This window comes from Camelina sativa, chromosome 17 (genome assembly GCF_030686135.1).
Source record: "Camelina sativa cultivar CO46 ecotype springtype chromosome 17, ASM3068613v1".
Classification (NCBI taxonomy): Eukaryota; Viridiplantae; Streptophyta; class Magnoliopsida; order Brassicales; family Brassicaceae; genus Camelina; species Camelina sativa.
This window is the reverse complement of record NC_141896.1, coordinates 5,499,721-5,515,718: the sequence shown is the minus strand read 5'-3', so window position 1 is coordinate 5,515,718 and position 15,998 is coordinate 5,499,721. Positions and strand designations below refer to the sequence as shown.

Genomic DNA, 15,998 nt, shown 5'->3' with positions numbered 1-15,998 from the left:
CGTTAAGACGATTACTTCTTAACAAAATTCTACTATATCCATAGTAGTTAAATCATTACACGTACATTAACCATATCTTTAGTATAGTTATTTTCCTTTTGATGAGTACGTGAAATAATTTATACTAATTGACCTTTCCAAACTTGTATTCTCAGTAACTTTTTCCACGCACACGAAGACCAGAAGAATAAACTTGAAAGATCAAAATATTCAAAGACGCTGATATAAGCTTTTAAAAGATACGGAAATAAATTATAGCCATAAACATAAAGTTCAATTCTAAAACTTGATTTATAATTTTTCAATAACATAATCTTTAGTACTAGTAAATAGTACAACTTAAACATTTTTTTAGGTAAGACCCAACATTGGGAAAGATAGAAACATTTTTTGCTTTGTTGTTGAGGCTTTACTAATTTAGATACTATGCACATGTTTCTGTTTTGGCAGGTATCTTTCGGAGTTACTTGCGGAGGTCATAAGCTTATTCCATTTTTGCATGTGCTTCTAAACGCATATCGGCTACTAAACCAAGGTGAGCGTTGTTGTTTGTGTTGTTTATAAACTATATTCATTTCTTGCTTCAGAACTTTTAAGCTCTCATATAGTTGATGAACATTTAAATTGCTGCTAAGAGATACATATATAATAAGTAATAGCTAGCAGTTAGAGGTGATATAAAAAGTGGGTTATTTTCTAATCTTACAACCCATATAGAGACTACTGTTAGAGTATAGTACTAGAACAAGAAAGTACTAATTATGTATTCTTATAGTGACTTATGTTATTCTATTTAACTATAGGGTAAGAGCAAAAAACTATTCTTTGTCAACTCAATTAACTACGTTGTCTCTCCATTCATTGGTGTCATGTTGACTACATTTGTTCGCTACTTCTAACTGGTGCGTCTTATTCTTGGAAATTGACAGATTTGGAACAGAAATTTTGCGGTGCACCACATTGTTGGAGAATGCCACAGTTTTTAGTCAGAGTGAGCTTGACCACCATAGCCCTCTAGCTTTTGGAGGGATATTTCAAAATGAAGAGCTGACCTGAACGGATGGGCGTCACAGTTTCCGTCATAAGCTAACAATTAACAAAACTCTTTTTGTCTAATACAAATACTACTGCGATAGAATATTTATTTTATTGACTTTAGTTACGCTGACGTAATTATATTGGTTTCATAATTATGGTGAGTTTTTTGAGTGGATCTGCATGTAAGTTTGCTTTGTCTTTGAGACTTACTAATTATGTACTAAAGTGTTAGATTATTTATATATGAATCAATGAAAATGAGAAAGCTAAATTGTACTAACAGTTAAATTTATATGTATAATAAAATAACTATTAGCTACAAATTACAAAACAAAAAAAAACAGTGTATTTCTCCACGTATCCACTTCTTAGTGAACTCACTCTATAAAATCTCTCATGGTGCCCAAGAAAAAAAAAGTCGCTCACATATTTTTTTTTTGGTCAAAAAAGTCGCTCATATATTTTAAACCAGTAAACCTAAAACATGGTAATTGAACACTTAATAATCTAGATTACCATATAAAATATTAAAAAAGTATTAGTTAAATATATATTTTTTTCGGTTAAAATAGTGTCAATCATGTATGGTGCTGGGAGAAAGGCGTGGCAGAGCTTCGGTAATCTTGTCAAAAGCAAGGGATTTGGAGCTTCGTGAAAGATATCAGCCAAGTTGTGTACAAAGCTATCGGGCCTAAGAAGAATGATCCAAAACTGCAGGCCGGTAAAGAGTAGTGTGATCATATTAAATGGTATGGCATCTTTAACAATGTATCAGCATTTAACTGAAATCAAAATGTACACAAAATTTGAAATATGATGAACTGGATAATCGTCTGAAGTAACAAACAATCTGAAAAAATATTAGGACAAGATTGTACCAAACTGAGACAAAAAAAAAATAGCTTTAATCTAGTGAAAAAAGTTAAGCAGCATATGCAATTGGAAATCCCCATAATCAAATAAAAATGGTAATTTTTTTTTATTACCTCAGTCAGACCCACATCCATGCTCCTCTTACCAATCTCACTCCGCTTTCAAAATTTAAAACAAAATTGATATCTGGGAGAAGAAAAGACTGAGGTAATTTGGTACAATCTTGATAACATAATAATAATAATAAATACATATATATATATATATATATCTGTTGTGGTTTTTATTTGAAGGTTCCTCGGACAGTTTTTTAGATTTTTTTGACGAATAATATAAATTTTTAATAACGTTTGTATTTATTTTCACATGCTTTAGTATAAGATATTTCTCGAGCTTACCAAATCATATAAATCGAAAAATGGTGTTATTTTGTATTTTACTATGTTTGAAGAGAAACATCATCCCTTTTGTTGCTTTATTATAACCGATGTTTTTTTTTTTTTTGAGTTATTATTATAACTGATGTCTCACTTATAATTTTGTTCTTTGTATATAAATATATAAATATTTTTATTTTTATTAGACTCGCTATAAGTAGATCATGCATACCCATGATTATGTTATATTATAGAAATTTGATTAGTAAATTAGTACTCACAATTATATAACAAGCTGTTCATTTAGCGATTGTTTAACGTTGGAGGCCCATTTCAAATCGCAGTATTCAGAATTACTTTTTAAAATTCAATGAAGTAATCAAAACGCAGACACGTTCGCATCATATGCGTGGGCAGTTAATAGCTAAGGTTAATAGTAATAGACTTTGTAAGTTTGGAGCTCTTGTATTGTACGTCTTTTTGGTCGTAATTAGCTGTCAGAATTTGAAACTATAGAGTGTTTTTCTTTCTTTCTTAAGAAACTGTTGTTATTATATTCACAAACTAGATTAGGACCCGCGGTACACTGCGGAGCAAATTATTTATAACTAAAACATTTAAATTATAAGTTGTATTTGTTGGTTAAATATGTATATTATATATAATTGTTAATTTTATGATTTAAACTATATAATATTGCAATATAATCTTTTTTACATAATATTTATTTAATCAATTTAATTAGATATGTCTATTCTCTGATACCGATAGTGTTAACAAAATAATGAAATGATGTTTTACCAGTTAAACACCGAATTAATGATATTTTAAATTTATATAAATATCAATAAAACCCGTCCCGCTATATAACTTCGTCCCGAGATATTTTAACTCGCACTATAGCATCTTAATTTTTGTACCTATTGTTTTGTATTATAAATATTAGCTTGAATTGATATGTTATTTATTAAAATAAAGAACCGGAATAAACCAAATAAAAGTTTTTAAATTTTGAATGCATAATAAATCAAGCTTTCTGCTCATTTGTATTCTGAATCATTTTGGTCTCTTTTATAGTATGACTTTGAACCATTGTCCAATTTTTTTAGGCGATGTGAGATATTGTATCCGTATTTTTTTATTCATCTATTGAGTAATATATGTTCGTTTTAAAATTTTTTTTATTACATCATATGCAGGAAAAAAATCACAATTTTTATTAACTAAATGTATTACAGAATAATTCAAGATAATTTAATATAAATTTAAATATAAATGTAAGGGAATCATATATTTATATTTAAATAAGTAGAAAAATTTCCTTATTTTTTAAATATTACCTATAATTAATGCAGTGAAATTTTTGGTAACTAATATTAAAGTCAATGCATTGAATACTAATTGTTTCCAAAATGATTTTTTATCAAAAGTTGCTGCAAAAATACTACTCCCTCCGTTTTTAATTATTTGTCATTCTAGAGGTTTTCACACATATTAAGAAAACAGATAAATTGTTTGACTATTAAAATTCTAAAAGATTTAATTTTTTATTCATTTAATAAGGGGCAAATGAGATAATTTTATACTAAAAATGACTTTGGAAAGCGAACGGAGGGAGTAGTATAGATGAAATTACACCTAGTATTTAGTAAACATAAATGTGATGAAATCTGAATGATGAATGAACCACAATTATATAATACGTTAATTAGAATAATAGTACTGTGATTCATATGTTAAATTAAATCAATTAAAAAGAGTGTAGTAAACCATTTTGTCAACAACTAATTATTATATATGGAAACAGAGGAGGATAAAGATTAAAGACAACAAGTTTAATTTGAACCGGCTTTTTCAGCCGGTTGTAGAATCATAACTATACGTTGACTTTTATTTGATATATTTTATGGGTGAGCCTTTAAGTACAATGTTTTTGTATGATGTTAGGAGATAGGAACTCAAATGTGTAATTTTCTGTAGGGATTTAAAATGCGAGAACCCATATACTATGCTTTATAATACTTTTTGAAGTCGTATTGCAAAAAGTCAAAAAGTCAACTAATTCCTCGTAGGCTTGCAAACCAAATTCATAGGCAACTAAGTACATTTTTATTAATAATATTTCACGAATAGTTTTCGTATTTATCCCATGCATAAAGCCGAAACTAGAACATTACACTAAGTCGTTCTACATAAATTCAACTATCCCGATCAAACAAAGACAACAATGGATAAAGAAGAAATACCTCACCGATCCAACAGGTCTATATCTCGATCAATCACGGTATCGATCCAATGGTCCACACTAAATAACACATAAGGTTCCTTTTTAAGCTTCTTTACGTGTGATCCTGTGGATTAGCAAGAAAACAAACCAGAGATCGATGTATTAATTTTCATTATGTTTTCAAAACAAGAATATTGACCTTTTTAATCAAAATTTTCACCCGGTTCAATTTCACCCGGTATGTCATATACCGGAATTGAATGTATGTTTTAGCCAAATTATGTTTGTTTGTGTATGAATTGGCCCCGACATCATCTATGGAGTTGATTGTTTAAGCAAACAAATAAACTCTTTTTTTTTTGTCAAAGACTGGACTTTCAATTAAATTGAGTTTGGTACAGAGTTAAGAGCCCTCATAAGTGACTCTTTAGCTGCTTTATCAGCTTTTACATTTTCCTCTCTTTTAACGAAAATGAAATCACACAGATCGAATCAGAGAGAAAAAAGAAAGATGTCATGTTGAATCCCGTGGAGCTCCTTCAGTTGGAGATCCCGATTGAGTGCTTTGATCAGCAAATGCGAATCTGAAGCAAAAGAAATGTTTTTGAAGCCAAGGTCGATGGCGTGAGTGAGCGCTTGATATAAGGCCATAGCCTCTGCCATATGTGGGGATCGGACATGGTCTGCTGAGCCTGAACCTTGCCACTCCAAACGGGGGAGATGCTGTTCGAAGATCCAGCCGAATCCAGCCCTATGTGAGTCCTCATGCCACGAAGCGTCTGAGGAGCAACGAATCAAGTCAGCTGATTTTTCATTTGAGTCTTTACTAGCAAACAAATAAACTAGGCTCTCTCTTTTAAGTCTTTAACTTAACAACCCATGTCTAATTAATTTCTCTACACCCTTGATGATTTTTCATTTAAATGTTATACTCTCTAATTAAGTTTACTCTTCTATTAATAATAATAATAATACTAATACTAATACTACTACTAAAGAAATGTACTTCTGGATATACACTTTATTATTCCTTCCGCTCCATCCAATTAGTCTTGTTAGAGATTGTTCCATCCTCTAAATTGTAAAAAGCATAAAAAATATATCCAGAAGTGATCATGAGATATTGGTCGTCAGGGATCATGGATTATACGATCCAAGAGTTAAAAACTAATACAGTATAAGATTCCTAAAGTTATATTCTATTGTCGTTACATTTTTTTTCTTTCCAAAAAGAATCATTTTTTATATATGATAATGTGTGACTTATTAATTATCTTCCATTATTCTCAAGATCCCTACTAGATGAATGTTTTAGGATATATTTTTGTTCTTAAAAGATTAATTTTGTAGATACAAAACTAAATTAACTATGAATTAAGAAGAGAAAGGAAAACAAGGTAAATTTTAATTTTGCTGAGAAATGTTACTGCACTTTCATACATCGAGTTTACAAACTACAGTTTATAGTAAACAACCGTTAAGTATTCCAGGATCATATAGATTATATAAGATTAACATAATGGTTTATATCACAGCAATTAGCCGACGTAAAGTCAGCAATCAAGTGTCCAAGAATGCCAGTTTTCGGATGTGAATCTCATCATGGGTCTAAAATCTGAGTTCAAAGTGGGCCTAGTCTTTTGCGACCCATGTTTCAATTGTTGTGGAGAGAAATTTTGCGGTTACTATATATATTACCTTGATGGAGTTACAAGAGGGTTTAACTATTTATAGTTCTATGCTATCGCTGTGGAGCTGATAGCCTGATACAATAGGCCAGTGAATTACTTATAATCAATGTAGAATCATTACGGTACGTGAACGATTTGGATTTCGAATTCGGATATTTTCCCAGTCCTACTTTGATAGCTGATACATGATATCTATGTACAATCACCTACCGAATATTAACTTTAAGTGTTCTGCAAATACATCTTAACCCTAGCCTTGCGCCTTTATCTTGAGACAATTTCACCATCACCCTTTCATGATCTATGCCCTAGTATAAGTTCACTCTAATTCGTTGAGATATACTGTATTAAGTTAGCACCTAACAATAATATTTAAGTTGTCTAGTTATATGAGACATTAAAATTAAATTGTAATATATGATTAGTGTGTGTCTAAAATCAAAATATTGAGACCATTCTTGTAACGTATCTTAATTTAGTTTGGTACCATTTTGTTGTTTTAGTTGTATACTACTAATTTTCATCCACATATAAAAATGTGGCCGTAGATCGAGTCATCGACGCAATAAACAAAAAACACCGCAGAAAAAAAGTATTGCATTTCATCATATATTCACAATAAACCAAACTCATTTTGTATATATTTCAAGTTTTTTTTTTATTTTTTTTTTTTTGCATCGAGATATTGTCAGTTTATTCTGCAGTATTTAATTATTTATTAATAAACGTATGGGAAAATTATGTAATAATTTAATCATTTGAATTATTTTGGCATCAGTCAGTATTAAAGTTCTTGACCTTTATTATTAGGGGCCCTTATTATTATCTTGTGATTTAGCTTTTTCTTTGGTGATAGAATGAAGAGAGCACGAAAAGTTGGAGAAGACAGAGACAAACACTGCCTTTTGTACGAACGAGAGTTCACTTTTCAGACTACAAACAAATAAATGTAAGGATATCACTTTTTCATCTGCAGATTCACACTTTAAATGGGTCGATGCCAACATTGCTGAACATAGGAAATTAGGAATTTGTCTATCCTTCTTAATCATAGTTTCCATTAGTATAAATTAGATCGCTTAAGGTTAAGCGTTAAGACGATTACTTATTAACAAAATTCTACCATATGATTATATGCGTTATGAACTTATGATAGTAGTTAAATCATTGCACGTGCATTAACTATATCTTTAGTATAGTTATTTTCCTTTTGATGAGTACGTAACATAATTTATACTAATTGACCTTTTCAAACTTGTATTCTCAGTAACTTTTCCCACACACACGAAGACCAGAAGAATAAACTTGAAAGATCAAAATATTCGAGGACGCTGATATAAGCTTTTAAAAGCTATAGAAATAAATTATAGCCATAAACGTAAAGTTCAATTCTAAAACTTGATTTATAATTTTTCAATAACATAATCTTTAGTACTAGCAAATACTAGTACAACTTAAACATTTTTTTAGTTAAGACCCAACATTGGGAAAGATAGAAACATTAGAATATTTAGAGAGTACCAAAACTTAACAAAACATGATCATTTTGGATATCTCTAGCTAACCCCACGATCTCCGGCAAGTACAGCCTAACTGAGTTCCGTACATCAACATTTCCTGATACGCCCACTCGTTCGGTCCGTACGTTAAACCACCGTCTACGGCTGCGCTCACGCCGTCGAAATAACCGGAGTCGTTACCTTGGAAATTCCCGTAGCGATCTAGTTTCGACGTTAGAGCCTCCTTCTCTTGAAACATATTGTCAGAGTAGATAGAGAGTCCAGAGAAATCACCGGAGTTCTCGTAATGGCTGCTCACCGGAAGTGGTGTTGGCGGCGGCGGCGGAGGAGTGCCGCGATTTTTCTTCAAGAACTCTTGAACGACCTCTTGTAATAGACCAGAATCAGAGGACTCGTCCGGGAAAAACGACTCGTAGTTTTCGGCTTTGGAATATGAACTGGACGCCGTTTTAGGTGTGGAGTAAGAAGAAGATGAGCCGTTGAAGGAGTTGCTAAACGTCGACGTTTTACGAGAGGAACACGAAGCGTCGCGTAAGAAGAGTGACTGAGAGTTAATGTTCTGTTGTGGCGCCGATGCACCGTAAAACTCATGTGTAGAGTGATCTAACGGTAGAGACGGAATAGGAAAACGAACGGACGGCATAGATTTCTTGGTAGAGAAAGAGAATCTTGGCTCAGGAACAATAACAGCCGTCGGATAACTAAAGTTAGTACGAGCGTTAGCTCCACGAAAGGCACGAGCCGCGGAGTCGTAAGCACAAGCTGCTTCTTCAGCCGTGTCGAATGTTCCGAGCCACCGTCTTTCCTTGGAAATCGGATCACGTATCTCCGCCGCGTATCGTCCCCATGGTCTCCTTCGAACGCCGCGGTACCTCGTCGTGCTGCTACTGGCTCCGGCTACGGTGACTGTCGTATCCTTTGAAGACCTCTTGCGGTTAACTGGTGAAGATGTGGCGTTGGTGAAGTTTCTTGTGAAAGGGTTAATTGGGTCGGTTTCGTTAGATCTGTGGAAGTTCCTTAGGGCTTCTTCCATTTTTGGTTTCTAGGGTTTGTTAAGAGGAGAAATGTGAAATCTTTGTTGGTTGGGCACTTTGAAAGAGACTGAGCTTCTTCTATCTATTTATAGGTGCATAAAATTGTTATTCTTTTTTTTTGTTTTCTTTCATATATAGTGTTATTAATTTAGTGTAGTGAAGTTATTATAAAGCAGTGTAGGACGATAATTTACATATAAGTTAACAAATACTAGTAGATATCTTGATGACAACTTTCGAGTTGAGACTTAAAACTTGATTTGAATAATTACGATAAATTGGTCTACTTCCTTTACTTAGTTTTTAACCTTCACATAATGTTTGACTCGATTGTGTTATAAACCTAGATACCATATTCAAATATGATGTTATACTCATATTTGTTATCTCTTTCATGTGTGTTACAGAAACTATTAATTTTAAGGAATCAAAACATTAGTGGTTTTGTATGATGATGCAAGTGGCAATAAAAACCACATTATTATTGTTTGTAAAACGTTTACAATCGACCAACAAAGTTTTCAGTTTTCACACATGGTAAACATATTCACATTATTATTGTATGATTAATAAAAAGGAAAACCCATCATTTCTTAGCCTACCAATTAGAATAATCCTCCTGAAAGTGTGTTTGTTTAATGTTTAGTACTATCGTTGATGTCGAGAACAAAATTAATGATTTTGTAAAGGTAGAGATAAATTATGGAACACAAGATATGCGTAGAAACACTTCAGTGTATATCTGACACGTGTGTGTGTTATTGTACGAAGAGGACATTTCAGGTATGTCTAAAACGTATGTACGAGACAATATATGTATTTCATGTATCAGAATTCAGAAGCTTGCTTTTTATTTATTGCTTCTGCCATTATTTAACGTTACATACAATCTTCCGATGTTTATACAATCTTCCATTACGTTACAATCATCGAAAACAATCATATACTAATCTTTAATTAAAACGTAGAAAAATAAAATGTTAATTTCTTTTCTTTCTTCTGGTAAATTTAGGCGTTGAAATAATATTAAAGCATAGTCATAAATAAACTCATAATATGAACTTGATTTGATAACATTTTGCACTGTGCTGAAATGTTACAACTCTTAAGTTAAACCCGTATGGAAGATCATAAATAGTACTGCACTATTGCATACAATAATAACAATATCCATGCTTGATGGAGTATAAGAAATTTTCTGGGGTAGGTTGAGTTAATAAATATCATAACAATTATAATATTAATTACAGTATATTACTAGTATATGGTAGAACCATAAAAGAGTTTGTTGGAATTGGAAAATAAATGATCACTGAGAGATACTTCAAAATTTTGGGAACTAAAGACTTTGGGTTTCCAGCTCAGTCCTTTAGCAAATATCTCTGTGATTTCCAATGTCAAGAGATTCAAGAAGTCAGTTATTACGATAGCTCGTGTTCTGAGTTAATTTCTTCTATGTATTTATCTTTCAAAACCTAAGCATGCAGATCAACTTAAAATACTTTGCAAGTTGCAATTTTGGGGTGGGCACGTAAATCATTTTATATCAACGTAATCAGATTAGTGGGAGTCAAACGTACTGAACCAGTTGTTTATAATCAAACATTTTCAATCTACATATCTCAACATGACTTTATTTCCACCAAACTAAGACTTGTTTTCTTAAGGAAACTGATTGTTGTATGGATTTACTAAATTTAATAAAACATGTTACTCGTATCACTATATAAATATTTAAACATAAAAACAAAAAAAAAACAAAAATACTTATATATTTGTTATTTGGACTAGTATTCTTATTGAGTTATATTCAAAATTTAACATGTAAACATTAATTAGAAATAAAAATCTCTATACAGTATATAGTATATAATTGCTGCATCACACCATAACATATTTGCTACGAAAAAGTGTTCTTTTTTATTAGTATATACTCGTACTATATAGTACTTTGGTATAAATATGACAAGAGTATAATAGTGTAACTAATCACAAAAGTATGATTTGATAGATTTTTAAAGGAGCTATGGGGAGTAAATGGGGGGTCAAGGAAAAGAAGATTTTGTAACGACAAAGAAAGAGATTGTCAAAAATATCAAAACTCCAAAAATTCAATCAATCAACTTTTCTCCTTGAAAAATGGACTTTACTTCTTCAACCTTTCTTGATCCTTCCAAGAACAATTATAATCCATGCTAAAATGTTACTACTATATCTAAAATAAGTTTAAAATTACTATATCTTTATTTTTTTCATAAAATAACGATCGTTCGCGACATTATATAGAATTCTAATTCAAATTCGGAGTTCCATCAATATAACCTTCTACTATATTTTACACAGTTTTTTTCGAGTTTAAATGTGTGATACTACAAAATAGGTTGGAAAACAAATCCCGTTAAAAGTGAGTGACCTTTTGGTACATCAGAAAAGATCATTCTCATCATTTTGCCCCCTATGAAGTGGACCCTGCGCACCCATGCGTTACATAATTATTACTCTTTGATTTGACTATCTGCATTTTCTAAAAACTACTTTTATATTTATTTTATTGCTCAACTGATCAATAGTACTCTCTCTCTCCCTTAAAGATTGATATTTGAGGGACTTTACACAAATTAAGAAATAATGATTATTTACAATATTGTTTTTTATTAAAAGTATTATATATTTATAAATCAATGACTATTGAGTTTTCTTAATGATCACTTTTTGAAGTTTACAAAAGTTAAATATTAGTTAATTTAAAATGGTAAAACATCAAACTTTGTGGGACAAAAGAAAATCACATAACATCAATCTTTGTGAGACAGAAAGAGTAGTATTTTTTTGCTTTTTATTATATACTATAAAGAAATTTGGGCGAAATATCATTAAATGCATCCACACATCAGTAAAATGTATATTTCCGGTTGAAAACGAAACTTTCGAATTGTTGAAATAATGGGTAGCCAATTCCGACCTTACATGATTTTTTCTTAGTATGCGAAAAAATACTTAAAAAACGAGTTATAACAACACAACTACATAATTTGGCTTACGTAAACTTAAGTGGAGGTTCACTTTTAATAAGTAACTGATGTTTAGTCTGAAAAGTAACTTAACCAGTAGTTCATTCCTTTTTTTGTCAATTAGTGTAAACATTATAAATATCATTTTATTAAATAGTAAGTGCACGTTTCCTTTAGACAATCGAGAAGATATACCAAACTTATAACTGTTTGAAGAGTAATTACATTAGCGATGGGTCCTAGTCTATATAAACTTACGCATTGATTATGGAGCTAATTTTAAAGCTTACTTTTTAAACAACACATTATTTTAAAAATAACTTTTAAAGGCTTTGTAAAACTGGTTATATAAATGTACTGTATACAAGTGTTTCTGTTAAAATTAATTAGAAAAGAAAATGTTTTTTTTTTTTGTAATTTGTATGTAAACACATACGGTTTCTTCATATATATTCACAACCATTACTTGATATGTTGTTTTAAGTTGATTTGCTGTTTAGGGGGGAAAAAAAGAAGAGAGGAGGGGAGCAAATGATCTGCCAAACTCAGAGAGAGAAGAGTAAGATCAGTACTTTTATTTTGTTCTGATCAGTTTGTCTCCTAATCTCTCTACCTCTATTATCTTAGGGTCAGATTCATATGTATTGCATATACAATGTACTCCCATTAAACCATTAGCAAACAAGAAACTGGCAGATATTAAATGAGAGAACATACAAATTATCACTCCTAATATTGTCTCTTTATTATTATTGGTGCATTAATGTAGAAACCCTAGTCCCAAGATTCATCATTCCTTTTTTCTGTAACTAGATGTTCTTCAACAGCTTTTGTCTCACAAGTGTCTTTTGAAATATATTTAATATTTTAACGTACAGTGTATACGAATAATTCTGTTTGAAAAATACTTAGGTTCACTCCTAGGGTGAACCTTCTTGTCCACTTCTTCATTATCAATCAATCATAATCTTCTATACATTATTTTGTTTAAAAAACTAAATCAAAATTAAATTAAAAAGTAATACATATTAAGGAAACAAATTCTGTATAATTTTATTTAAGGAAAGTTAAATATTTGCTTGGTTTAGATTTTACAATTAGAATGAAATGATGTATCGGTTTGGGTTTACAAATAAGGGGATTAGGGTTTAGATTTTACAATTCAAACAAAATTATATGTCGGTTTGGATTTACAAATGAAGTGGTTATAGTTTAGATTTTACAATTAAAACAAAATTATATGTCGGTTTGGGTTTACAAATGTAGTGGTTAGGATTTAGATTTTACAATTAAAACAAAATTATATATATGTCGGTTTGGGTTTATAAATGAGATGGTTAGGGTTTAGATTTTACAATTAGAACGAAATTATATGTCGGTTTGGGTTTACAAATGAGATGGTTAGGGTTTAGATTTTACAATTAGAACGAAATTATATGTCGGTTTGGATTTACAATTGAGATGATTAGGGTTTAGATTTTACAATTAAAATGAAATTATATATCGGTTTGAGTTTATAAATAAGCGATTTAAGTTTTTAATTTTATAATAATGTATACAGATTTTGTTTCCTTATTTTATAAGAAGATGAATAAATATGTTATTAAATATATTATGATATGTCAAATTCTCATTGACTAAAATAAGAAGAAGTGAACAAAAGGGTTTCACCCTAAGAGTGAACCCAAAAATTGTCCATTCTGTTTTATCGAAATGAATAAAAATAAGATGTTTTGTTGTATTGTGAATAGTGAAATTTATAAGATTTTTTTTAAAAGTTAACAGTATAAGAAAGGCACACTACACTACAGGATCACTGTTAACCCAAACATGACTTCAACTTGGGCCTAAAAGGGGTTACGGAGAGCCCATTTAGTCATAGCAAAGTCAAACACTTGAAACTTTTAAACTAGATAGACTCTTTTTAAAACTAGATGAAGTCTGATGTCCAAAAAAAAACAAAAACTAGATGAAGTCATCAAAGAAACGAACTTAGAGTTGTTGATCCAGAAACGAGTCTTTCTTAGCTGCACCACTATGTGGTGTACCTCCAGAAAAAAGGCTAGTAACAATGGAGCTTCCCCATGAGAGCCAACCTGTTGCTCCTCCTTGTTGCTTCTCAGCTTCAATCACACTCCTCAGTTGCTCTTCCTCGACCATCTCTTCCCATCTCTTCCTCATGAACTCTCGAACCGATTCAACGCTTTGGTTAACTATCTTTTGTGGAGGAAACTCCAGTGGGTTCTGGTCCAAGTTCAGTTTCTCCAGCTTCTCTAGCCTGAAAAACGAGTCAGGCAAGACTCTGATCTGGTTGTTGCTGAGATCTAGCTCCCTTAGGTTAGCTAAATCAGAGATTGTGTCAGGAAGTTCAGTCAAGTCGCTGAAGTTGCTGCTCAAGTTCATGACTTCGACGTTTGTGAGTCTCCCTATAGCGACTGGAAGGCCGTGGATTTGGTTCATGTGTGCATCTAGATACCTTAGAGAACGCATCTCACATATGGAATTGGGGAAGAAACCGATTCTGTTCAGCTGGATCGATAGCCTCTCGAGATTGAGTAATCCGTATCCAATGTTTGCAGGCAAAGAAGTCAAGTTGTTGAAGCTGGCATCTAACTCGACTAATGACCTAAAATCACAAGAACATATCTCTCCTCAGAATTGGATAATATGTTAAAACGAAACAAAACATGAAGAAAACGTATGAGCACAAAAACCTGCACTGGGCAATGCTTTCTGGGAGTGAAGTTAGTTTGTTCCCCGTCACATTTAAGATCCTCAGGTTCAGTAGTAGCCCGATAGAGTCGGGAAGAGACCTGAGTGAGTTTGAAGATAAATCTAGCTCCTCTAGCTTCTCGAGTCCTGAGATTGTATCAGGTAGGAGCTGCAAAAAGAAAAAAACAGCTTTAGCTACTACCAGAGACGACGCAAACACAATGACTCCAACCAAGATCTCTTCATCAGATGATCAACCACTTAAAAAGATAAAGATTCACAGACATCTAAACTCTTAAATATAGCAATCGGATCACCAGAGAATCATGAGTTATCTGCAATTCTTTATATGATCATCGACCAAATAGTTCCAATGACTAACCAAGCTTCACAGATACATCAAGACTCATAAGCTAAAGCAAGTCACATTCCAAAGTTTCATGATTTTCACCCTTCACAGAACACAACCTCTAGATTCATGAGACCATGGAAGCTCTAATCGAGATCATTCATAAGTTATGGCAAAAAGCCCAAATTTTTCGAAACTAAACACACCAACATTCATAAAAGTCTCAGGGGACAATACCTTGAGATCATTGCGAGAGAGATCCAAGGAAACCAAACCAACGATCTTCCCTAAAGCATCAGGAATAAGCTTAAGCTGACGATCAGAAAGATCAATCCTTTCAACGACTCCACCAACTTCAGCTTCCTTAATCACAGCTAAAACCTTCTCATTCACTTCATCCCCACCGTTCAACGACTCAACAGCCGAACCATAAACCCTACTCAGCTCCTCCTCCAAATCCCTCAAGAGCTTCTCGTAACCCTCGTGAACTTCCTCCAACTTCACAACCGTAGAGTAAACCTCTTCTTCCTTAGCCGCATCCTCCGGAGACAACGAATCGTTCTCTCGGATCGCAACGATCTTAGACCGAGCAACAGAGACAGCTGAAGGATCGGGACGTGGCCCTAGAGAGCTGAATACGTAAAGGGTCTGCGTGATTGTACTGGGAATCGATTCGATCAGCGAGGAGATTACATGAGGATTGGTGAGAAGAGGGTAACGATTGGCTAGAGATTGCTGAATCGCTTGTGACGGTGGTGCGTGTGAAGCGGGATCGGAGTGGTGGAGTACGTAGGAGAGTAAAGGGAAGATCTCGAGATCGTGATCCATGGTTCTACGAGATTGATGATGAGAGGAGCTTATTGAGATCGAAGGTCTGATAGAAACAAAAACTTAATAAGTGAAACAGAGTGAAGGAAGAATTGAATTAATATTGAATTAAAATTGGTAAGATATAATTTATTATACTTAATTAAAACCTTAAAAGATAATTACACAATGATTTATTTTTATAAAAGAAAAGTTGATTGAAAAAATCAGATAGAGATAACGATTTACTCTTTTTGTTGAATACATATATTTCCTAGGATAACACAATTTTCATGTGTTTAATTTATTCTATATTTCACTCATTGTGCTATATTTTTATTACTTTTTATTTTTATTAA

The 15,998-nt window shown here is 32.2% G+C and overlaps 1 protein-coding gene and 1 pseudogene across 1 annotated transcript; both read right to left on the bottom strand.

Annotated features, from left to right (window-relative positions):
- Positions 1 to 7,766: 7,766 nt before the first annotated feature.
- On the bottom strand, positions 7,767 to 8,793 carry LOC104755578 (ethylene-responsive transcription factor ESR1 pseudogene; annotated as a pseudogene).
- Positions 8,794 to 13,502: 4,709 nt separating this feature from the next.
- On the bottom strand, positions 13,503 to 15,812 carry LOC104755577 (plant intracellular Ras-group-related LRR protein 3). Its single transcript, XM_010477979.3, has 3 exons — positions 15,070 to 15,812; positions 14,486 to 14,652; positions 13,503 to 14,397 (listed from the first exon to the last, which is right to left on the bottom strand). The coding sequence occupies exons 1-3, from the start codon at positions 15,658 to 15,660 to the stop codon at positions 13,764 to 13,766; spliced, it is 1,392 nt and encodes a 463-aa protein (XP_010476281.1). The 5' UTR covers positions 15,661 to 15,812; the 3' UTR covers positions 13,503 to 13,763.
- Between the last annotated feature and the right edge of the window lie 186 nt (positions 15,813 to 15,998).

Excerpts from the sequence above, each read along its gene's own strand:
- LOC104755577 (XM_010477979.3), bottom strand. The coding sequence starts at position 15,660 with ATGGATCACGATCTCGAGATCTTCCCTTTACTCTCCTACGTACTCCAC. Across the intron at positions 14,653-15,069 it reads TCTCTCGCAATGATCTCAAG|CTCCTACCTGATACAATCTC; the intron begins GTATTGTCCCCT and ends TTCTTTTTGCAG. Across the intron at positions 14,398-14,485 it reads GAAAGCATTGCCCAGTGCAG|GTCATTAGTCGAGTTAGATG; the intron begins GTTTTTGTGCTC and ends TTGTGATTTTAG.